The sequence below is a fragment of the Lissotriton helveticus genome, chromosome 1_1 (assembly GCF_964261635.1).
Source record: "Lissotriton helveticus chromosome 1_1, aLisHel1.1, whole genome shotgun sequence".
NCBI lineage: Eukaryota > Metazoa > Chordata > Amphibia > Caudata > Salamandridae > Lissotriton > Lissotriton helveticus.
In genome coordinates this window covers 1,046,868,862-1,046,893,077 of record NC_136057.1, presented here as the reverse complement: position 1 = coordinate 1,046,893,077, position 24,216 = coordinate 1,046,868,862, and the positions used below count along the sequence as shown (strand labels likewise).

At 45.7% G+C, this 24,216-nt stretch overlaps 1 protein-coding gene across 1 annotated transcript in view; it reads left to right on the top strand.

Annotated features, from left to right (window-relative positions):
- Positions 1-23,441, top strand: part of LOC144763377 (arylsulfatase A-like) — a 251,016-nt gene extending 227,575 nt beyond the window's left edge. The window contains exon 7 of the mRNA XM_078648949.1: positions 22,190-23,441. Coding sequence (XP_078505075.1) covers positions 22,190-22,491 — 302 coding nt within the window. The 3' untranslated portion in view covers positions 22,492-23,441. The remainder of the gene's footprint in view (positions 1-22,189) is intronic.
- The last annotated feature ends 775 nt before the right edge of the window (positions 23,442-24,216 follow it).

Genomic DNA, 24,216 nt, shown 5'->3' with positions numbered 1-24,216 from the left:
TGCGAAAAATGAAATGGTGCGCGTTAGTATATTGCAAGGATTTTTCAGCCGTGCCAAAAAGTGTAGCATTTATGGATAAGCAATATGGACAAACAGTACACCAGAACTTCATAAAAAAGTGTCTCGTTAATGTTTTGTTTGACCTTGTACACATCGCTTAGACAGTAGCAGTATGATTTCATGTGGGCTCAAAGGTGTCTTATACAACAAGGTACAAGGTAACGTCACATGTGCAAAAATAAAAGACACAAAGGTAAAATGGTTGCATGGCTCGGGCTAACTAAACAAAGGCTAGAATGACCCTAGGGACCATATATAACTACTAGTGTCTACTCTACTACTCCCTGATTTGTCCAATGATGTATGTTGTATACTAATAACTCATTTTTCAATCTTGCTACTGACCAACAGGGGGAGGTGTATATGACTCCTAAAAAATGTGTAATGCTTTCTATGCGCACTACCGACCACCATTGCCGGGGTTCATAATCCTTAACTATTGACATTACACTAACTGCAAGGGTGTACTGTATGTATACTGTACTGTTGAGACTAAGGGCCCCATTAGGATGGCGGGTGGATTGCCCCCGCCGGGCCGGTGGTAGTCACCGCTGGCCCGGCAGGGGCAAACCTCCCGCCATCTCTGTAGAAAAGAGACCCCCGCCATATTACAATGGCTTGGGGGTCCGCAGCGGATAGAAAGACCGTCCGCCGATTTTCCGCACAGTCGACATGTCGACCGGGGCGGAACAGGGTTCAATGTGGTGGCGGTGTCTGAAACTCACCGCCAGCCATATAATGTGCATTTTGGAATGGCACCGCGCGGTGCCTGTCACGTTGTGATTGGAAAAGCACAACATGTATTTTTAGCATTCTATCCGCCGATTTTCCGCACAGTCGACATGTCGACCGGGCGGAACAGGGTTCAATGTGGTGGCGGTGTCTGAAACACACCGCCAGCCATATAATGTGCATTTTGGAATGGCACCGCGCGGTGCCTGTCACGTTGTGCTTGGAAAAGCACAACATGCATTTTTAGCATTGCGGCCGCTACAATGTTAAAAATACGGGATGCGTGGCGGGTGCATCCCTAATTGCCCCCACGGGACCTCAGCCCTTATGGCGGGCGGTCCCTTTTAGGTTGATGGCGGGCGGACTTCCTAATGATGCCCTAAGTAAGTAAGAGTTGTTGTGAACGTTTGAAGAGTGAAGACACCATTTTATTGGCATTAGTGAAGGCATTAGGGGCGGGAGTATTGAGTAAACAATGGCCTCATCTATTACTGATTTCAACTCCGCTTTGAAAGTTTTATGGAGAAGACTAAAAGTCAGATCAGATCACCTGGTGTTGAACTAAAAAGTGAAATACGGGTGGAAGGAAGAAGGACGGGCGAGATTTAATATTTATGACTGACAGAGAGAAGGATACGTGTGATGCAAGCATGCAAATTGCAAAGGTGGCTGATAGTAAAGAATCTGATGCATGGTTGGTTGAATGCCTGAAAAAAGTCCTGCAAATGTTAAAGCCCAAACAAGTGGAAGGATAGATACAAACCACAAATGTTATGTACCGTGCTTTATAGTGCTACCATGCCACTGCGTGTATAATTAACTTGTCTTATTGTTTTTCTAACAGTATATTTTACACAAGTGTCTTGTTTTTTCTTTCTGATATACAGCTACTCCTTCCAAACCTGATCGGAAGGAGTTGGCCGCCAAGGCACGGCGTCGCAAGCTGGAGGCAATCCTTCGAGAATATCGGCGGCTGGTGGTCTTGGAAGAGGAGGAGACTGCAGCAGCTGAAGCCTCCTCCAGTGCCCCGGGCCCCAGCCACTGGCCTCCAGTGGTACGGCACCACCGTCTGACGGCTGCCCGCTGCCGCATTTTCCATCTCTGGTGTCCCCCCACTGTGGCTGCAACTGCCACGCTCTAAAGCGCCACGTCTCCCTACTAGAGGAGGCAGTGCGTGTCCTCCAGAGACAATCCCATCAGACATAGACCCTATCTATTGCCCCTTTTTTAATTCTTGTTTTAGCGGGCGGGAATTGGGCGCTGGGGTTTTGGACATTTGGACTTTCTCGTTACGGACATTGGTTAGGGTTAGGGAGAGGGGTGGTTCAGGTTTTGTGTTTTTTTTACATAGTTTATTTTTGTTAGGGTTATATTAAATCTATATTTCTACATACAATGCTTTTAATGTTTTGTGGGTGGGGTTCCTGTTTTACATCACACTGTTTCCTTGCTGGTGCAGGTCTGCCCATAGCCAGTGTTTGATTTACCTAATTGGCTGACTGTGCAAGACACAAACAGATAGATGCAACACCCCTCACTGATTGAGTTGTCCTACTTGTACTGTCAGTCTCTCTCTTCTAGTCTATGCATTCTTTATCTCGACTCAAAGGGGTGTGTGAATTGATTGAAACCATGTCCATAATTAATTATGCCTCCCCCAAACTTCTCTTACCTTTGCTTGATGTTTAACTTAGGCACAGCGATGGCTGCATGGTGATGATGGTTTCCTTTTTGTAACATGCCATGATTGTGGTGGTAGTGGTAGTAGTAGTAGTAGTAGACACCGGTAGGGCAGCAGCATTTGCAAAAAAAGAAAATGAGACAGCCAGTCGCCTTTGGGAGACTGTTCAAGGAGTAGTAGAATGAAGTACAGTACAGAATTTACCAAGCAACAATAATATGCAGAAATATTTTACAACAAAACATAATGGTGGTGGGGATAGCCTACTAGACAGAGTTACAAAATATAGTTGTGTCGAGTCACTTGACTAGACCTACAGCGTAATAGTTAGTGCTGAGTATGAGGATGACAACAAATCCAATCAATGCCGGCAATTAATGCGGAGGTATATGTTCCTTTGTTAAATAAAAATCACCTCTAAAATATACCGCTCATGGGTGGGCAAGCAGAAGAAGATCAACGCTCTGCCTTGAAATTGAAGTACTGTTGCTTTCGCCACATCCACCCCAGCAAGCGTGTGAATAAGTATTGGTATACATTTAATTTAGTCACACCTCAATAAGTCACACAGCCCGGGGGAAGAGGGTTAGGGGTTGGAAAATGGATGGGAAGGGAGTGTTTGGGGAAAGGTTTGAAAATTAAAAACAGACAGTACGCATGGACAAACACCAAACAACAAACTCTGTAGACTACCATATCCATATCAATATGTTAAGGCAGAAAAAGGAAATGCATGCATGATTGATAAGGAGACCCGGATTACATACACTTCTTGTTCAGTTGTCCAGGGCTTAATACTTTTACAGATAGCAAATACAATTTTTAAATATTGGTAGGGATGAATCATAAACAGAGAGCAAACCTAATGATAATAACAACAACAAGAAGAGCAAACTGTTGTAAAGATTGTAGACAAAAAATTAATCAAATTATTAAAAGATGATGAAGGTTGATACTGTTACTGTGTTATCCTGGTCAAAAATGTGGACTGGATTTGCATCTCAGCACATTCCTCTTAGTCCTCTAGTTCATCAATCTTGGGTGTCCCCCTCTCCAGTCGCCACTGCCCGCCTGGAAAATGTAGATTTACTGGTAAGGTAAGTGTGCATTGTAATGTTTTCCCAAGTATAGGGCAAGGCCCGGCCTGTAATTGTAGATGGAAAAACAAAAGGGATATTGAGAAACAAAGTTGAAAGAAATGCACAAGTTATGGTGTAGTGCAACAAGAACACTTTCCGAGGCGGCATGTATGCATCACCTCTACTCTAATCTGTTTCCAGCATTGACCTTCAACAACAACAGGACAGAGCAGGCCCACAGTGACAGCAGGTCGCTTAGCACATCCTCCGTTTAGAGTACTTTTTTTTAAAGAGTTGGACAAAGCACATATCCAAACATAGCATTTTACAATTTAAGTTAGTAAATCAATGCACCGCAGTCATTCCACCGCTACACTCGACTCCACTTCTACATAGACATTTGGGTCCGCTGTGGTTGTTGTTGACTTGTTTACATTTTATGCCACTCATGAAACGTCCTCCTGACTTGTTATTATTCCATGAATCATCTCCGATACTTGTACTGACTGACTGTGAAGATCGGCCTGCAGTAGAAGTAAAATTTAGTTATAACACAAGAGTAGAAATATTATTGACTAGGGTCACTCTTTAGTGTGTACAGTAAGACTTCTAGTACACTTTGACTCCACTTCATGCACAACAAACAAACAACAAAAACACCAATCGCTCAGAGTCAGGTGTCCAATGCATGACATTCATTTTCATTACCTGTCCCTTCTTATCTTAAGTTAACGGGCCGTCTTTTTCGTCATCATCATCATGGACGGTGCTGTTGTCATACTCAGTGTGCAGATTGAGTCCCCTTCCTGTATTCAATCAAAAGCAATGTATCAAGCTGCATTAGAACTGAAAATTTCTTATTAAAATATTTGCAAGAAGGGGAAAAAAATTGCCTTGAGTTACGTTTAGTGTGTACTGTAGAAAGATGATTAGTGCACAATGACATACTTCATGCACAACAAACAACAACAAAATCACTCAGTCTGCGACTCTGCGCCCAATGCATGGCATCAATCATTACCTGTTCCATCTCATTTTAGTTAATGGGCAGTCTCTCTCGGCTCTGAAAGGAGGATAGCTATAGAAGTCATCATGTTCCACTTCTTTTGGTGGGACTAGGAAAGTTTTTATTTTTTCTTAGTATTTTCCATCATCCAATCATCATGAGGGCAATGGATTTAGCAAGATTCAGTATGATGGAACGGAGGAGCTGGATTGTGAAATGCAGACACCTGAAACTTGTATATTGAAATAAGAAGAGTAGAAGACGGTGGTAATGGATTTGTTGTGATACAAAGTTTGTAACCGGAACGAGACACACAAATAAAGGAAAATAAGGGAGGGAGACAGTAAGTGCAAGCCTAATTGTCAGGGAAGTATAGCTCGTCCTCAAACTCTGGGGGTTCAGCCAGTAGTAGGTAATCATGTGACACAACTTCCGTCACCTGAGCCGCTGTCTTCATCTTCCTCCCTTGCTTCATGTATTGTGTAATTCGGTGGTATGAAGTGCTGATTTATTTTGATCATTGTTAACCTCTCCACATTTTTGGGCAAGAGACTGGTCCTTCTCACTGTTACAATGGAACCAGCAGCACTGAAAACACGTTCGGAAGAGACACTTACGACAGGGCAAGCCAGATAGCTTATCGCCAGCCTGCTGAGCAGTGGCCATTCAGCCCTTTTCCTATACCAATACTGCAATGGGTTTTGATCAATGTATACCTGTTGGGTCGTCCAGATAGGCCTGGCCCATCCGCTCGATGTTCAGGGGTGCTGCTGCTAACCTTTCGGGCTCTTTTCTCTGTGCATCAGCACTGTGCTTATTAATGTCTAACTGTAAATACCAATCGTGTAATGATTCTACTGGGCCTAATGATCCAGTTATTGTTGCTGTTGTCGATAGTGATGGTGAGTGTTGTGAGCCAAATGCACTGCCCTCAGCCTCCGCAGTTGCACTTGATGCTGCATGCCCTGCTGCAGTACTTCTTGTGGGTTGATCTAGCGGGCTTTTAATTAGCAGCCGTTCATTTTCCAACTTACTCGCTGCCTCAGCTATCCATGTTTTGTAGCGGGCAACATCCATCTCTGAAAAAGGAATGAATGTCTTCAGTCCCAATTTTACCCGTGGATCCAGAATTGTGGCAGAAATGTAATGTTCTTGTGACAAAATCTTATTGTGCACCCTTGTATTTTCAGCTAAGCGATGGGCTAAGCTCTCCACCAAGTCATAGGCTTCTTTTTTCCTCTACACCTTTGTATGATTCAGACACCTTCTTCAGCTGATGCTCTAGCATTTGCAATAATGGGATAGCTTGGCCCATTGTACAGTCCTCCTTGCTGACTTCACATGTGAAGACCTCAAAAGGACGAAGCATCTCAGTCAGGCATTTAACTAGGCACCATTGGTCCATCTGAAGGGTCATGCCTTTCACAGTAGCATCCAGTCTTTGCATTACATATTCATTGAGTGGCCTGTACTGCTCAAACAGACGATCAAGCATGTAATATGTTAAGTTCCAATGTGTTGCCACCTCCTGGATGAATGCTTTGACTGGAATGTTCTATTCACGTTGAATGATCCTCAGCTGCTTCCGAGCTTTAAAAGAATGGCTGAAATGAGTGCATATTCTTCGGCAGATGGTCAGTAAGTTGCTGATTATGGGTTCTTTTTTCAGAAAGTCTTGAACTATAATGTTTATGCAGTGCTCCAAACACGGAACCCTGAAATAGGAACCAAGGTCCATGGCCTTAAATACATTATTGCCATTATCTGTGGCAACAAAACCAATACTAAGCACTCGGGCGCAGCCATTCAAAAACCTTGCTATGAAACTCTTCCAAAATGTTTACAGCAGTATGAGATTTCTCCATGGTGAACATGGCTACAGTTGCATGTTTCCGAGTAGCTTTAAAAATCTCAGCTGTGTCAACAGCACCTCGTTCAGATAGCTTATCTCTAACCCCCACAAAAGAGACCCAGTGTGCAGTGATGCACATGTAATCTGTGGCTTGGCAACTGGTCCACATGTCTGTTGTCAGGTGGATATTGTGAACAGCACTCTGCTGCAAAACTTGTCCAACCAATTCCAGCACATCATGATGTAGTGCTGGAACAGCAATTCTTGCGAAATAGGACCGGCTGGGAACCCTCCATTTAGGGAAGATGGCTGACACAAATTCAAGGAAACCCACCCCTTCCACAAATTAAAAAGGGAGAAGGTCCAGTGCTAACATTTTAGCGAGCTTTGCATTGTACAACCGTGCTGTTGGGTGGTTGCGTTGGAACTGCCCCTCCAACCTAAGCATGCTCTCAATGGTAGGCTGGATTACTTTCCTTTGTGGTGCTGTTGTTTTCATTAGGCTCAACGATGCAGTTTGTCTCATTGCAGTGCTCTGTCACCTTGGTGTCTCATGCTGACTCTGAATATGGCTCCTACTGCGCTGCCACTCAGATGTTACTGAGGAGGATATGGGCGGGACCACTACACTACAGGGCTAGAAATGCCTCCCTCTTCACCTTCCACCGCAATAATATCGTCCCCTGATTCTTCATGCCCAACTTCAATGGCTTGAGTTGTTTTACTTTGTTTTAAGTGAAGTAGGTGATTCTCCCACACGATAGTGTGGTGTATTCTGAGATGACTTGCTTGGTACCATAGTTTGTACCAAGCTTACCGCGCCGAACACTTGTGTGACAAATTGAACATATAGCAACGTTCTCCTCCTGTGCTAACAGAAAAGAAGTCCCAAACTGGGGGGGGGAGAACTTTCTGGCACTGCTGGATGTGCCACTTTCAATACCAGATGAACTGGAGGGTGTGCTTGGAATGTGACTGTGCAGCCACACTGTGACTTTTACTACCACTACCTACTGAGATGGTTGAGCTGGATGTAGTAGGTACCTGACGGGCCTTTGAAAATATGGCAGCTGGAGGTCATGGTGGTGTAACCTGTGTTGGTGGAATCCGTGCTACATCCGCTCAGTAGCAGCCTTTCTGGATAGGGTGAGAATGTTGGTCTCCATCCCCTTTGGATCGGGAGTGATGTGTGTGATGACTGGCTCATCTTCATCAACATCATCCCCCTCTTCTACATCTACCTCCATAACTCTAAGTGTTCTGGAACCTTCCTTTTCAGAAGCATTGTCTTGTGGAAGCATCACTCTCAGACTGAGCTGGTGGCTGCCAAGTGGCATCACGATCATCAGAAGCGGGGCTTGAAGAAGAAGATGATGGACTAAGCCTCCTTTTCCTTGCTGGGGGTCTGGAATACAATAGATCTTCTGAAACAGTGGTTTGCTCCACTTTGTCTGCAGGAAGCTCGATTTCCTGAAATGCCTCTACTTCAGGAGCAACAACTACTATTGTGGGCTGTTCTTGTGGCTGCTGCTGCTGTTCTTGCGGCTGCTGCTGCTGTTCTTGCGGCTGCTACATCTGTTCCTGCAGCTGCTGCTGTTCTTGCAGCTGCTGCTGCTGTTCTTGCAGCTGCTGCTGCTGTTCTTGCGGCTGCTGCTGTTGTTCTTGCGGCTGCTGCTGTTCTTGTGGCTACTGCTGTTGCGGCTGCACAATTATCTGCTGAGTTTCTTCCTGCGTTGATTGTGTACTACTTTGCGATAATGACATTTCAACATCGCTGCTTGTTAGTAGACTGGCTACCTCTGCGACACTCAAGGGCTTGCGCCTAGGTTGGTGGGGTTGGACCGCTGGTGCGGAGGTGCTGCTCCCAGCTTGGTTCCCGGACTACGCTGCTGCAGGCGTAACTTTTTTGGTCCCAAATAAAACATTGGCCGGCACACCAGTCGTGGTTAATGGCAATTCCTTTTTCTGTTCCTTCTTCTCATCGGCAATTTTCTTGGTACTGGACCTGGTACCTTTCTTTGAGGCCATCTTCTTCAGATGTCAGGCAGGACGCAGATGCACAACAAGTTGTGGTCACACGTGGACGTGATGTGCAGCAGGACTTCTGTCTGACTGGTAGTACAACGGGTGATGATGCTGACACCTCCTCCTCTGGCTTTTTGTGCACCTAAAAGCAAATAAGCCAAGAAAACATCAGTGAAATGTTGCATTTGTTGTTGTGGTTCAGTTACTACTATAGTGGTGCAACCAAAAGATATAGTCTTGCCATTTCTGAGACTTTGTCAACAAGGGCCATGTTATACTACTATGTACACACACTACACTCACAGGAAGGATAGGAAAGAGAATAAGAACCACCAAAATAAAAATGTAAGTGTAATGGGAGTGGGGTGGACCCTATTTGCCATTAAATTATTTGAGCATCACATCATTCATGGAGCTGCTGCTGGCAAAGGGGGTGGATGGGTGGAAGCAGTAAGCCAATAGGAAAACCATGCAGGCCTATATGGCAAAAGCAGGACACTAATAGCTCCCACCACAAAAGGCCATCAGCCACATAGACACTCACAAATCTCAAGCAACAAGCAGGGGGCCTGGGACAAAAGGCCTATAAAAGCCAGGCAAAGGATGCATGCTAAAGCACACTTCTCTGCCTTTTTAATGCAACAAAATGCAAATACGAAAAATCATAGGCCCCAAAAAGGTCTGCAGGGTGCATGCATTACACATCAACACACACCAGACACACACAACAAAGGCATGTCTTTAAGACACCCAACATCCGAAAGTCCACCCCAAAAAAACACACCTTCCAACTCAATACAATGCCTTCCATGCCCTAAATGATGGCTAAATTCAACAGACCACACAGAAACACTTGATTAATAAAGCTGTGGCTACCTGCTCTGAGCCTACTGGATGAAAGCAGGCCTGTTGGCAGACAAGGCCAGACAAGCTTGCAGGTCTAGGCTTCAAAATGGCCACCAGCCACATGGCCAGGCCCAACATCAGAAAGCCCACCCCAAAAACACACCTCTCAACTCAATACAATGCCATCCATGCCCTAAATGATGTCTACATTCAACAGACCACACAGAAAGACGTGTTTATTGCAGCTGTGGCTACCTGCTCTGAGCCTACTGGATGAAATTAGGCCTGTTGGCAGACAAGGCCAGACAAGCTTGCAGGCCTAGGCTTCAAAATGGCCACCAGCCACATGGCCAGGCCCAACATCAGAAAGCCCACCCCAAAAAAACACATTTCCACTGACCACATAGAAACACTTGATTAATAAAGCTGTGGCTACCTGCTCTGAGCCTACTGGGTGAAAGCAGGCCTGTTGGCAGACAAGGCCAGACAAGCTTGCAGGCCTAGGCTTCAAAATGGCCACCAGCCACATGGCCAGGCCCAACATCAGAAAGCCCACTCCAAAAAAACACATTTCCCAACTCAGTCCAATGCCATCCATGCCCTAATGATGTCTAAATCCAACAGACCACACAGAAACACTTGATTAATAAAGCTATGGCTACCTGCTCTGAGACTACTGGATGAAAGCAGGCCTGTTGGCAGACAAGGCCAGACAAGCTTGCAGGTCTAGGCTTCAAAATGGCCACCGGCCACATGGCCAGGCCCAACATCAGAAAGCCCACCTCAAATAAACCACACTTCCCAACTCAATCCAATGCCATCCATGCCCTAAATGATGTCTAAATTCAACAGACCACACAGAAACACTTGATTAATAGAGCTGTGGCTACCTGTTCTGAGCCTACAGGATGAAAGCAGGCCTGTTGACAGACAAGGCCAGACAAGCTTGCAGGCCTAGGCTTCAAAATGGCCACTAGCAACATGGCCAGGCCCAACATCAGAAAGACCACCCCAAAAAAACAAAACTTCCCAACTCAATCCAATTCCATCCATGCCCTAAATGATGTCTAAATTCAACAGACCACACAGAAACACTTGATTAATAAAGCTGTGTCTACCTGCTCTGAGCCTACTGGATGAAAGCAGGCCTGTTGGCTGACAAGGTCAGACAAGCTTGCAGGCCTAGGCTTCTAAATGGCCACCGGCCACATGGCCTGGCCCAACAACAGAAAGCCCACCCCCAAAAAACACATTTTCCAACTCAATCCAATGCCATCCATGCCCTAAATGATGCTTGAAAATTAAATACATAAAAAAAACACCAAACACCAAAGGAACAGTTGCTTCATCATGCACCCACTCATGAGGCCATGACTAGCTCTGGGCCTACTGACTACTACTACCCACAACATTTAAAAGGAATGATAGTTACCAAAATTAAATTGTAGTTGCAACAACTGCAATGCCCCCAATCAAACTGATGTAGCAGACAAAAAGAGTGATCTTTCCAGCTCAAAATCCAAAGGCAGAATGAGCAGGAGATGGACAAAGCACTGGGAGGATCCTGCTGGACAGGAACAGGAAGTTGGAGATTCTGTGGCACTTTCTCCCTCTCCCCCATTTAAAAAAAGGACTCCTTGCACAAAAAAGGACAGCCAAATGTTAATCTGAGGAGTTTATTTCATCCACATCATCATTTGCAGAAGGTTTTATGCTGCTAGAGCTGATATTCTTCTCCAAATTGAAAATTTTACAGGTTCGAGTTCTCGAGCTTCACATTACTTCCGCCGGATGTCGATGGCGCGTCCAAAATGGCGTGTTCGCGTTCTCTCACTCCCTGTCGCATTGGATATGATGTGTTCGGGTTTTCTCGCTCCTTGTCGCGTTTGATATGACGTGTTTGCGTCCTCATGCTCTCGCTCGCGGTGGAGAATGACGTGTTTGGGTTCTCTCACTCCTTGTCGCGTTCGATATGACGTGTTCGTGTCCTCACACTCTCGCTCGCAGTGGAGAATGACGTGTTCGAGATCTCATACTCTTGCGGTGCATGATCGCGAGACGAATGATGTGATCGCGGGCGCGAGATAGCGCAAAATGGCTACCAACAACCCAACATCTTGTGGAGCATGCGACCGGATCGGGAAAACTTGTCAGCGAACGCTGGGATCCAGGTAAGGCGATCGCGCGCGAGAGAACGTATTATTACAGCGCGAGCATGAACAAAATTTCCGGTTTGCTGCGGATCGCGGAAATTTTGGCAAAATGTCAAATTATCGCAATTTCCGCGAGCGGAACGGAATTTGACGCCCAGGCCTAATACAGTCTCCCTCAGCCAACTAACCTTCTCCGAAGTCCAAAATAATGGCACCTTAACTACCAGTTCCCAATGTATCCCCCCTACTCACTAGGGGCCAGATGTAGGTAATCCTATTTTACCGATTCTAAAATAGCGAATTTTACCGATTCGGCATTTTAGAATCGGTAAATGGGATGTAGGTAAAAAAATCGGAATAAGTTACCGAATCGGTAAAAATCGGAATCTCCGATTCGATATTTACCGATTCGGTATTTCCCATTCACTCCTATGGGCCTCCAGGCCCATAGGAAAGAATGGGAAATATCGATTCGGTAAATACCGAATCGTAAATACCAAATCGAAGATACAAAATACAAGCATTTGAAGATCCAACCAATCAGGTGCATCGACCCCACCCCACAACCAAGCAACAGAGGAACCAACCAATCATGTGCATCAACCCCACCCCACAACCAGGAAGTGGACACACCCATGCAGGTGCAGGTGCAGACTAACTGAACATCCTGGAGAACTGTGAGACACTGACTGGCTGTTCTGAGCTGAGCAGAAGTGCAGGATGGAATCCCAGGACTCACAGAGGGAAGTACCAGACCGCAAAAGGAAAATAAAGTTCAGCACAGGTGAACTGAAGGTGCTGATGGAGGAGGTGGTGAAACACCACACCCAGCTTTTTGGCAAACAGTCTCTACAGGTAGCAGAGGCTGTGAAAAGGAACACCTGGCTGGGAATCCAGGCCAAGGTGAACGCAATAGGGGTGACCACCAGAGAAGTTGATGACCTCAAAAAACGCTGGTATGATCTCAGGATCATAACAAAGAAGAAGCTGTCAGCACAAAGGAAAGAGGCCAGTGTTACAGGGGGATGAAGGAGCAGGGCACCTGCCCTAACTGACCTGGAGCAGCTGGTGGAGTCCATCCTGGAGCCAGGAAGTGTCTTTGGTATTGGCGATGCTAACAGCTCAGCCAGAGCTGTAACAAAACAAGTTAAGGAACTAGTCTAGCAATCCTCCCCCCTACCCTGTCTTCCTTCCCCAATGTGGCTGTGTGTTACACACTCCAGTACAGGGTTTGGGCTACAACAGCAATGCATCATGGGAGAGGTAGTCATTGCAACATACATCAGTACAGTCATCATGTAAAAAGGCAAACCATGCTACACACTACATTCAGAGGCAGTTGAGGACCTTGAAATTGTGTGACTGGATTGTAATTTAATATTGAAATACAGGGTTGCAGCACCACTAAGCCAGTGTCCATATCTGTCCACAGGAGAGTCATCGCGCAGGACTGCGCAGGAGAGGGAGAAAAGGGCACCCCAAAGGGAGAGGAGTGAGGATGCAAGCAGGAGTGGAGGTCCAAGCACAGAAACACCACCTGCACCCAGATCACAGGCAGCTGCCACACCCGAGGCAGGCATAACAGCACATCCATCATCCCCTCTGCTGTATGACTCTCCACAGTAGGACCCACCAGCACAGTCTCCATGACCAGCTTCAGAGTTATCGGAAGTCTTAAGGCCCAGGAGGCATGATGTTCCCCCACTACAAATCCTTGCGACGTCCTCTGATGAGGAAAGGGAGGGTGATACCCAAACTGAGCCACAGGAGGAAAACATTGCTGGGCTGCTGTCCACTCCTGAAGGTGTGCACAGAGGTGCAAGATGCCGTAGGGTCCGGGAGAGAAGCACAAGTGGCCATGATGACAGGGTCTTCTGTGGGCTGGAGGCCACAATGGTAAAAGTGCAGCGTCTGCAGGCGAAAGCAATTTCATCAGTACAGAGACAGATGCGCCACCTAAACAGCAACATGGACAATATGAACCAGGGCATCACCTCCATGGCGGAGAGCATGAGGGACATGGCAGATGGGATGAGGTACATGTCCCAGTGCATGATGGCACTATGTGAAAAACTTGATGAGGACCGCACACAGAGGCGCCGGGAGAGGCAGTGTATGCAGCATCACACAAAGGCCATGAACCGTCTTGCAACTGCCACTTCCCTGCTATGTTGCCATTCTGTGGCGGCGATGCAAGAGGGACTGGTTCCCTGCTGCACAGATCTCTCCAAGGGGATGGGGAGGGTTACATCTGCTATGGAAGTGCTGCTGACAAACCAGTCAGCCAGCGCTGGTGATGTAGGTGTGGGGGACACTGATGACACCACCAGTAGGAGCAGCAGTAGCACTCCCATACAGGACGTACGGAGAAGCAGCAGGCGCCAATGTGCAGGCCGTGGCTCAACAGCCACTGTTGAAACCCAGCCTCGGGTATCCCGCACTGTTGTGCGTGGGCGCAGACAGTAATGCTGCCCACACTAAAGAGAACATGTTAGGGTGAGGTAACCCATGACCGCCTACTTAGGTTGGCACAAATTGGACTACAATGATGTGTCATTTGACATTTGCCGTAGTGCCCATTAAACTACGTCATTCACATGCAATCCCTGGCTGTTTCTCCTTACTTACTTAACAGTAGCTGCGTGTGATCTCTGCCCGTCTCAGTCTCCCATCTGTTGCTGGCGCTACTCCTGCTGCATAGGGCTCTGGCTGTTCAGTTCCATCATCAATGTCCTTATGATAAGTCATATCTACTTCTGTGCCTTTCTTGGTGGCAAGGTTGTGCAGCATGGCACAGGTTGCAATGATTTTACAGCAGATAATGGGTGAGTACTGCGGTGCACCTCCGATCTTGTGGAGGCAGCAGAACCTGCTTTTTAAGAGTCCAAATGTGTGCTCCACAACGTTGCGTGTTGCTCTGTGTGCCACATTGTAACGTCTCTCACTCCGGGTAGATGGATTCAGGTAGGGGGTGAGAACAAAGGACCGCACAGCATAAGCGCTATCGCCTAGGTGGAAAAGAGAGTGCCATTAGTTACATTCTGAATAGACATTCATCTGCAGTATCTATAAGCGTGTGTCACAGTGATTTACCTAGCAGGTATCCCTCCCCAAATTCTCCAGCAGCAAGGCGTGTGTATATTCCACTGTTCTGGGTGCTCCCAGGGAATTTTGCCACAATGTCAGTAAGTATGTTGCCAGAGTTGCATATCACCTGCACATTGATTGAGTGGGTTGACTTTCGGGTCCTGTAGATGTATTCTGTGGCTGCAGGAGGGCAGATTGGGATGTGGGTACCATCAATACAGCCTATGACGTGAGGGAACTGTGCCAGTTGATAGAAGTCAGTCTTGGTTTTGAGCAGTTCTGTATGTGTGTCAGGGAAGCTGATGTAATAATGCATTCTCTGCATCATGGCCTCCAGGAACTTCCTGAAGAAACGGGACAGGCAGCTCTGGGACACCCCACCTACCCCAGCAATCACCTCCTGGTAACTCCCAGATGCAAGCGGGTGTAGGCTACAGAGCACCTGCACATGGGGTGGGATGGCGTGCGTCCTTGGTGTTGGATGCTCCAGGAGTGGGTGTAGGTCCCTGATCAAGTCCTGGATGGTTTGGGGGTGTAGCCTGTATCTTTGCAATATCTCTGCCTCGGTGAGTTGGAAGAGCGTTATCCTCTGTCTGTAGACTTGCTCCTCCCTTCTCCAGACCCTTTCTCCTGCTGCCTGTAGCCGTAGCCGCCTCGCTATCACGTAGAATGCCGCCATTCTGGTCACACTGTTGCATTTTGGGGCTTTTTTTATAGCTTGCACCTGCTTACCACCTGCTTTCACTCCATGGTAATTACAGATTCTTAAATACCGAATTTCATCAAATTCCGTATTTTTTAAGTTTCCTACATCTCAAAACTCATTTTTTACCATTTAAATTCCGATTCGGTAAATTACCGGCTCGTATTTACCGAATCGGTCTTTTTGGGGCTCCTACATCTCAAAAGCCCAATACCGGTCGGTAACGAAAATACCAAATTTCGGCCGTTACCGACTGGTATTTGGCTGCCTACATCTGGCCCTAGGTCTTCTATGTGCCTTTTTAAGCTTTATTGGGTAAATAAAATTACCCTCACCTCCTTATACTCAGCTTTTGGGGCCTCTCCTCGCTACAACACACCATCCAGAATGGAGATAAGTCCCGACCCCTCAGGTTCTAATGCCTTCGTTATCAATTACCCGTCTAACCTCTCCAAAAATGCAGCCAAAAAAAACAAAAACATTGCATACTCAAAGCCAGACCGGATACACTAATCCCAGACATCTACTTCTGTGCAAACAAGGGTATTATAGTTAATGACCTCATCTTCTATACTAAAAAACGAGCATGCAGAGTCATATTAGGGTGGAACCAGGACATCAGAGGTAAATCACCCAGGCCCAGTAGCCCTTACTTGCCCAGTGGCCCTCCAAACAGTGTCTGACATGTGCCCTAGGCTAATGTATGCCCCCAAATTATGGTTGCCATGTCGCTTATCTCAGCAGGCTGCTGTGTTGACAGACCTTTTCTTTAAAAGTTATTGTTCTTGGGAGACTTTTGTTCAATTGGTTCACGATGCAAATCTAAGAGTGCACCAATGTATTTAACTTGATTAAACCTAATGACCTGTCAGCATTTAGTGGTTTGGTAAAATTATTACTAAAACTGCCCAACGTGGCCATACAGTGGTGGGCAAAGCCTTTGAGTGTTGAGCATCTGCTAAGCATCTCCCCGTCCTCACTGTCCACACCATACCTCAAACAGGGTTTAGTAGCTGCAAATGAAAGGGGGAATATAATGGAGGTGGCAGACCCCGAGGGTAGGAAAGTGATATGATCATAGTCTAGTTCATAGTCCACAAAATGTATGACTGAGTAGAAGCCTTATCTCGAGGCTCATCTGGGTTTGGGATTGCAATTTGCTTAGATCTGCTTAAATACCTGTAGTATCCAGACCATCGCATCAAATTGAACCCCTCTCACCCCCATCTTCACTTTACGGACTGCAAAGCCGAGGGCAGCAACATCTCCGACAATCAGCCTACTTTGGCTCCGACTGCCTGAAGCCAGCACCTCGACTTACTGGACTCAGCAGGACGGGCGATCTCCCTTTTAGGTGATTGCCCCCCATCGGGCTGAGGTGCGACCAGCCTATCCTCTTCACCGCCTGGAGACCTGAGGGTGTTGCGTTTGGACTTCCCAGTTTGGTCTGACCTCATCCTACCTTGACGTAGCTACCTTTACTTCACCACGGGCCACAGTGCAGGACCAGCACCCGGACAGATATCGATCCAAGCTGCTGATGGAGAAGTCCCCCCTCCAGCTGGGTAGGAGCTCCACACTCAAGCGGTGGGTTTCCTCATCTTGACGGTCCTGACTGCCCAGAGGACCTCTGCCCCCCCAACCAGCGCCACACAGAGAAGAGTGGACGAGCTCAATACCCGTGATGATTCCCGCAACCGTGCCAGCCTCGGCGGGGATCGTGGGTGATGCACTAAGTCGGAAACACCAAAGAATAAGGGCGCGAAAGAGCCGGTCAGTGTGTAGACTCTGGTTCTTGTCGGAAATAGAGGTTGCGATTCTTAGTTATTTTAAAGAGCTGTGGCCCGGTCTGGGTGAGCTAAGGATTTCCAATTCTTTCACTCTCAATGGACGGCCGATTTGTAAAGTTTTAGCATAGATCTCGATTTTTCACAAGTTGAGTGAAAACCGGGAGGAGATAAGTCTTCGTGATAGGGCGGGGCGGGTGTGCCTCTATTCACGGAGTGTTTCGTCTTAGTAACGTAATTCCCCCTCCTTTAGTTTCCCGGCGCCGTGTTTCTGGTACTAAGAATCGCAACCTCTATTTCCGACAAGAACCAGAGTCTACACACTGACCGGCTCTTTCGCGCCCTTATTCTTTGGTGTTTCCGACTTAGAACACTTATCATATGAGCCATCTTTTCCAGCCCTGAAGATTCGCAGTTGTTCCCTGCGATGAAACACGTGTTGGCTTATGTTTTGGGAACATTAAACAGAAAATGAACATATGAACGGACCATTGATCTTATCACAGCTTCTTTTTGTGCTCTTGATCACTGAACTTTGAATACTCACTATGTGTTTGGAGTGCTGCAATTATATCAACCATTGTATTTAACTACGTTTTACTATCATACCATACAATTTGTGTTTAGTGCAGGGGCATTGCAGTTCTTGGCAATGGCTCTTCACAGACGATGATCAGCCAATCCCACTCTACCCTTACTTGACTGTCCCTGATTCACAGGTCAATGACCCTCCCACCTTCTCACTTTTACCAACCTCTCTATCAATGCATCCTGAAACACAGCAAGTCCTCAATGACCAACTCCCCCCTCTGGAACCTCTCAATACCGGCTTAGACCCCTCTGGCAACATCGAACCCCCTCCTCTCCGTCAGACCCCCCACACAACCTCTACCCCTCGCCTAGCACTCAGACCTGGTGGCTCCCCTGGACCATATATCTCTCCAGCTATACCTTCTCGCCGTCGAACTTCATGATTTGAAAGCCCTCTCATTTAATCATCTCCCTTTGTTCAGTTCACTCTTCTTTCTTGCGAATCTGCCCAGAGCCCCCACTAGCGTTAGAGCTTGACTTGACCAGCTCTCCCCCTCACTATCTCTACAACCGTACCCCGAGCTAATGCTCCCTCCCACTCCAGAAGACTGAAGCCCTATCGCGCCTCTAACAATGTCGATGACTTACTCACCTCTTACTCAATTATCCCCGACACCAACAAGATTCCTCCAGGGCGAATTCACGCTAACCCGAACAGAGAACCCACTCACGACCTTAGAGTCATAAACAATGACAACCTCATGAGAGTGAACATCTTACAGACTCCTCCCCCATACACCGGTACAACTTAAATGCGTACTACTCAACTGCAGGTCAGCTAGCAAACATGCCTCTGATATCTTCGGCCTCATCCAACACAATGAGATAGACATAATCATCCTCACTGGAACTTGGCTCAATCCCTCTTCCACTCCTATCCTAAACCTCCTTGTACCTCGTACACATGACATAATTCGTCTAGACAGAGCTTTGAAGCTGGGCGGTGGCCTAGCTTGTATATCTCGGAGCACACTCTGGGTCTCCCACTCAGAGTCCTCTACGCCATCCTCATGCCAATACTTCTGTCTCAACATCTCTAGGAACAACCTTCCGGTGTGCAAAATACACACGATATCACCCCTCTGGGGACAACCTCCCCTTCATCGAACAATTAATGGAAATTATCTCTGGCAATGTCGATTCCGTTATGTCCCATATTTTCCTCACTGATTTCAACCTTCACAGGTCTAACCCTAATGACCAAGCTGTTACATGGCTAAAATCCTTCTTAAGTGACCACGAGTTGATTCAACACTGTGACCGGCCAACTCATTATAAAGGAGAAATCCAGGACCTCATCATCACCAAAGGTCACACCATCGCATTGGATACCATTACCCCTTGCGATTGGTCAGACAGTCACAGCATCTTCTTTTATATTAACATAGAGGTGTCTCTGAGAAAGGCTCAACCAACGAAATCAAAGATTTGGTAAAGGGACCTCAGAGATATCAATACAGCCGATTTAGCGCCCCACTGTAAATCTGCCCTCTCTTCCCAAGTTGACATGTCTGAGGTTCATGCCCTCACTGACTTTTATAACTCTACTATCTCTAGCATCATGGATTCCATTGCTCCACCCCAACAAAAAAATGCCTCAACAAAAATATCCAAACCATGGTTCAACGGCAACTTAAACTCGGAATGCCACAACCTTAGGGCAATCGAACAATCCTGGAGATCCAAACCATCCTCAGACCAGCTGAAAATCCTTAGATCGGTAAGGAGCTCCTACAATGAACAAATCAAGAGTGCTAAGGCCGACTACTTAAGATCCCAACTTAATCAAGCCGCTAATCGCCCCAAGAAACTTTTCAAGCTGGTTAAAGAACATTTGGTGGAAGCACCAAACCGCTCTGACTCTGGAGTCAGCCCACCTTCATGCGATGAGCTGGCTGCCTTCATTACTGAGATATCATGACTTATCAATATTGATCTTGATTCCAGGAAAGCTTTACTACCATCCAAGGGGTCCACGCCCCGTTCAGCCCTTTTAGACAAGAGCGATCCGGCTTGCCTGAGTACCAAGAACAATACCTCTTGGGTCTCCTTTATTCCCCTCAGTGAAAGAGACATAAATAAGGTTCTTCAGAGTATCAACCCATCTAATCACTTCAGCGACCTGGTGCCCCCTTCTATCTTTAAAGAAATCAAGAATGTCATCACTCCCATCTGGAAAAGATTGTTAACGCATCTCTGTCACAGAGCATGATCCCGGAATGCCTAACAGCAACTTAGGTTACACCTATATTTAAAAAAACTACCGAAGATAGTGCTGACCTTAACAACTGCCACCCTATCTGTAACATCCCCACTCTAGCCAAACTCCTATAAAAATGCATCAAATCTCAACTCTGTGCCCACATCGAAAATGTCCATCTCCTGGACCAACATCAATCTGGCTTTCTGAGTGGGCACAGCAGCGAAACGGCTCTCACGCACGGTATGGATGACATTTTAAAATTGAATCTTGCCTCCTTATCCTCCTTGACCTTTCATCTGTGTTTGACACTGTTGATCATCACAACTTCCTATTCATTTTGGAGCACAAGATAGACCTTTCTGGTCTGGTGTTGCAATGGTTCTCTTCCTTCCTCTACCTCAGATCCCAAAAAGTTAAGGCGAACCACTCTCTCTCCCAGCCATCAACAGTATCCATGGGAGTCCCCAAAGGGTCCTCCCTATCCCCCGTACTTTTCAACTTGTTCCTGGAACCATTAGGTAATGCACTAAATTCCGCTGATATTCTGTTCCATATGTATGCGGATGACATTCAACTCTATCTGAAAATCTCCACCCCGGATAACTTCATCTCACTCAACACGACCCTAATGAATACTCAAAACTGGTTAACCAAGAACCACCTCCTTCTCAACACCTCTAAAACAGAATTCCTTCTCATTTCTCCTCCAAATCACATCCCAAAGTTAGACCTCTGGATGAAACACCTCACTGTTTTCAACTGCTACCCCCTCATTATTGACTCAGCAAAATCGCTCGGAATCATCTTGGACCAGCATCTGAACATGAAGAATCATATTAGCAATGTGTGCAAGGGAGTTAACCATCTGATGAGGATACTCAGGAATCTCAAACCTTTCCTCCCACAAGCTGACTACAAGCAAGTGGTCCGAGCGCTTGTTTTGCCAAGACTAGACTATGGCGGTGCTACTTTCTGTGACCTCCCCAAATATACCTTGGCCCCACTAAGGGCCTCATTGAATGAGGCGGCCAGACAGGTTACGGGTACCAAAAGAAATGCGCACATTTTCCAAGTCTTATTACCCCTAAATTGGTTGCCCTACGAAGCAAGAATGCAGCTAAAGATAGCCTGTCTGTCTCACAAAGCCCTCCATTTCAAACCCCCAGTTATCTAGCGCAAAAGTTAGAATTATCCAGAGAGAATAGACCTTCCAGAAGTGTGAACTCTCTCCTCCTGAAACCACAGATCTTTCGCAAAAACAGAACGTGTCACCGTGCCTTCTGCCTTCCAGATCTTCGTGCCTCTGCTCCGAAGATCTGGAACTCTCTCCCACCCGAAATATGGAGAATCTCCTCAAAGGTTGCTTTCAAACTGGAATAAAAAGATCACTTATGAACAAGTTCTTACCGTAAATTTTGGATCGTCTGCACCATTGCAGTGGACTTACACCATCAAGCCCTGTGACGGGTGCTATTCTTGTTTCTACGAATCATCTTCTCCCCTCCTAGCTCGCCATGTTCCAGTTTATTATCTTATTCTTTGCTGACCCCTTTTATCTGTAACCGTTTTGTTTGGTATTCCTATTTGATATGTGTGTGTTTTTTGGTATTTTTATTTGATACCTGAACTGCAATTGTTACCTTCCTTTCCCTACAATTTTAAAGCGCTCTGATATCCCTCGGGATCATGTTCGCGCTATATAAAACTTTATAAATAAATAAATTGCTTACCACCACATGGAGCGTTTTGATTAATATATAGTAATTTATTGTGGTAACATTATATGTGGTATTTCTTATTGGTGGGGTTGTGCTAGTGAGAAATTATGTATTTACATTAGTTCTGGGATCTTGTTGTCTTCTGATACAAGGGATGTGACTGTGCTCTTGTTAAACATATGATTTAATACAGTTCTTAAATTAATTTATCATAAATAAATATTGGAATGGAGGTGCTAACTTATTTCATTTTTGTAGCAATGTGGCAGTGCGCAGAATTGGTAAGCACTATATGTCTGACAATCTAGTTATAACACAGAACCCAGATCATGTAAACATTGTAATAAAGGTCTAGAAGCAAACTGTACTGTTTAGGTGCTGTAAATCCTCTCTCGCCACTAGGTTCAGTGCCACTGATTGTCACCCTAAAAGACAATTACATAGAAATAAAATAACATTGCTGTAACAGACATCTGTGTCACTTCATTGAAAAATATCACATTCTTCCATTATCTGTGAGGAAAGGAACATTTTAAAGTGAGATTAAATGGTGTGTCTTTATTTACTTCTGGTTCATAAGAATGTTAGTTCATGCTTGGCAGGATAGAATGGGTCATGAAATATCCTAGGATATCAGTTAATTATTTATTTTTTGCTTTGATCCAGGTTCAGTCTTTAGTGAAACCACCACAGATGAAGATTGCTGTGCTACAGCCACGCTGACTCCACATGACCCGCCACTTCTCTTTGACTTAGAGTCAGATCCCGCTGAGAACTATAACTTGTTGGCCATGGGAATACCTCCTGACCTCCAGCAGATCCTGGAGAGCATTAAACAGGAAAAGGACAACTTTGACAAAGAAATGACATTTGGGGAGAGCCAGACTGCAAAAGGAACTGACCTGCGGCTGGAACCTTGTTGTAACCCCACTTGCACTCCTAAACCGTTGTGCTGCTGGTGTAGCTGATGCTACCGTCCTTTTTCAACGAGAGACATTCTTCCTCTGAGCACCATGGATTGGATACTCAACACTGCGTTTCATTGGATGTCAAGATAGATTTCCCGGCATATGCCTTAATCACTGGTACCTGCACTTCCCCTTGCTCTTCTGAATAGACCAGCTTTAGCAGAAAGAACAGAGTGGAGTCCACTGAGATGGAGACAGCTGCTCAGTTGTGCCCCTTACATTTGACTTCTCTGAAACAACTTTCTCTCTATGCCTGCTGTTTATAACCTTGTAACCTAATGCCCTCTGTTCACTTTTCTCTGCCTCCAAGGCTAATCCTATTGTCAATAATGAGGCCTTTCTGAAACAATACATACTAAATCTTTCTTCTAGTCGCAGCATCCAGTTCCTTCTCTTGCAAATGCACGACTTACATTTTAAAGAGTGGAATCATTTCAATATTTCTAAATTTGTGAAGGGATGCAGTATTAGGCCCATATATATGTATATATATATATTTTTTTTTTATCGAGAAGTTTTTAGCCTATTCAAGTGTAATAATTATTGGTAGAATGTACTTCTTTGCTTATTATAATGAAGTATTACCCACTGGGGTTTTATCATAACTTTCATGTTTTAAGCGAAATTCAGATTTTTAGGGATTTTAAGGATTTCTTTAAAATTTCCTGATGTATTGTTACAATTTTCAAACGTACTTAATATTCATGATGCAATGTTTATTATGTATAGCAATTATCTTTTGTTACCAGTGCTAGCATCTTTTGAAATTAGGCACTTGCCTAGTACTTACAAATGTTTCCTCTATGTCTATTGATTATGTGCTGCCTGCTAATTACGAATATACTTAGCACTTTAAATTCTGCACTTTTCCTCCACAAGCGTCATGTGATCAAGGCCTCCTGAAGGCCAAAACGCGTAATTGCGGACACGAAGGGTATCCAATAAATGTAAACTTCGCACCAACTTTTGGATCTGCTTTCGTCTGTTGTGCTGAGGGATTGCAGTGGTGAAAGCTTCCGCATATATATATATATATACAGGTTTGTATTGCCCCTTGCACTACACAATAGGATGCAAGGGTGACACAAAACCTAAATGAGATTTAACAAGTTACGCAAAGCCACCTTGACAGGGAGGCGTGCCATGGGTGGAGAGTGGGTGGTCCCACATATCCGCGTTTGCATTCCGATACATTCCCAGATTTCACCAACACTGGCAGCCCCGGTAAAGCATCAGAATTGTACACCTCCCGACCAGAGACACAATAAGGAAAAATATATTTATTTCTTCTCGTTGTTTCCTCTTTATAAGCTTGCTAACAATCTGCAGCATACTTTGAAAGTGAAAAATGCCTCTGAGGATTTTCTTTATGTGCAGGAAGGTGCCCCTTCCTGCACAAAAACAATCCTGCCTACATCGCAGACACACTGCATCATGGTGCAAGGGTGCCTGCACTGGCACCAGGCAGCACTTTGTGCTCCAACACAGGCAGAGAGCAGGAATGCACTGTTTAATGCTAAATACAGCACATTCCTGCTCTCTCTCTTTCACACAGCACAGCAAGCACACAGCACAGCAAGGTAGCTTGCTGCATTGTGTTGCGTCAAATATTGATAAATATGGGTCTCAGTTTCTATGCATTGGTTTTGCATTTGACGATGCATTGTAATTAGATGCACGCTGCGAATTTTTATTCTGCTTGTAAAAGCGACAAAAGTAAAGATG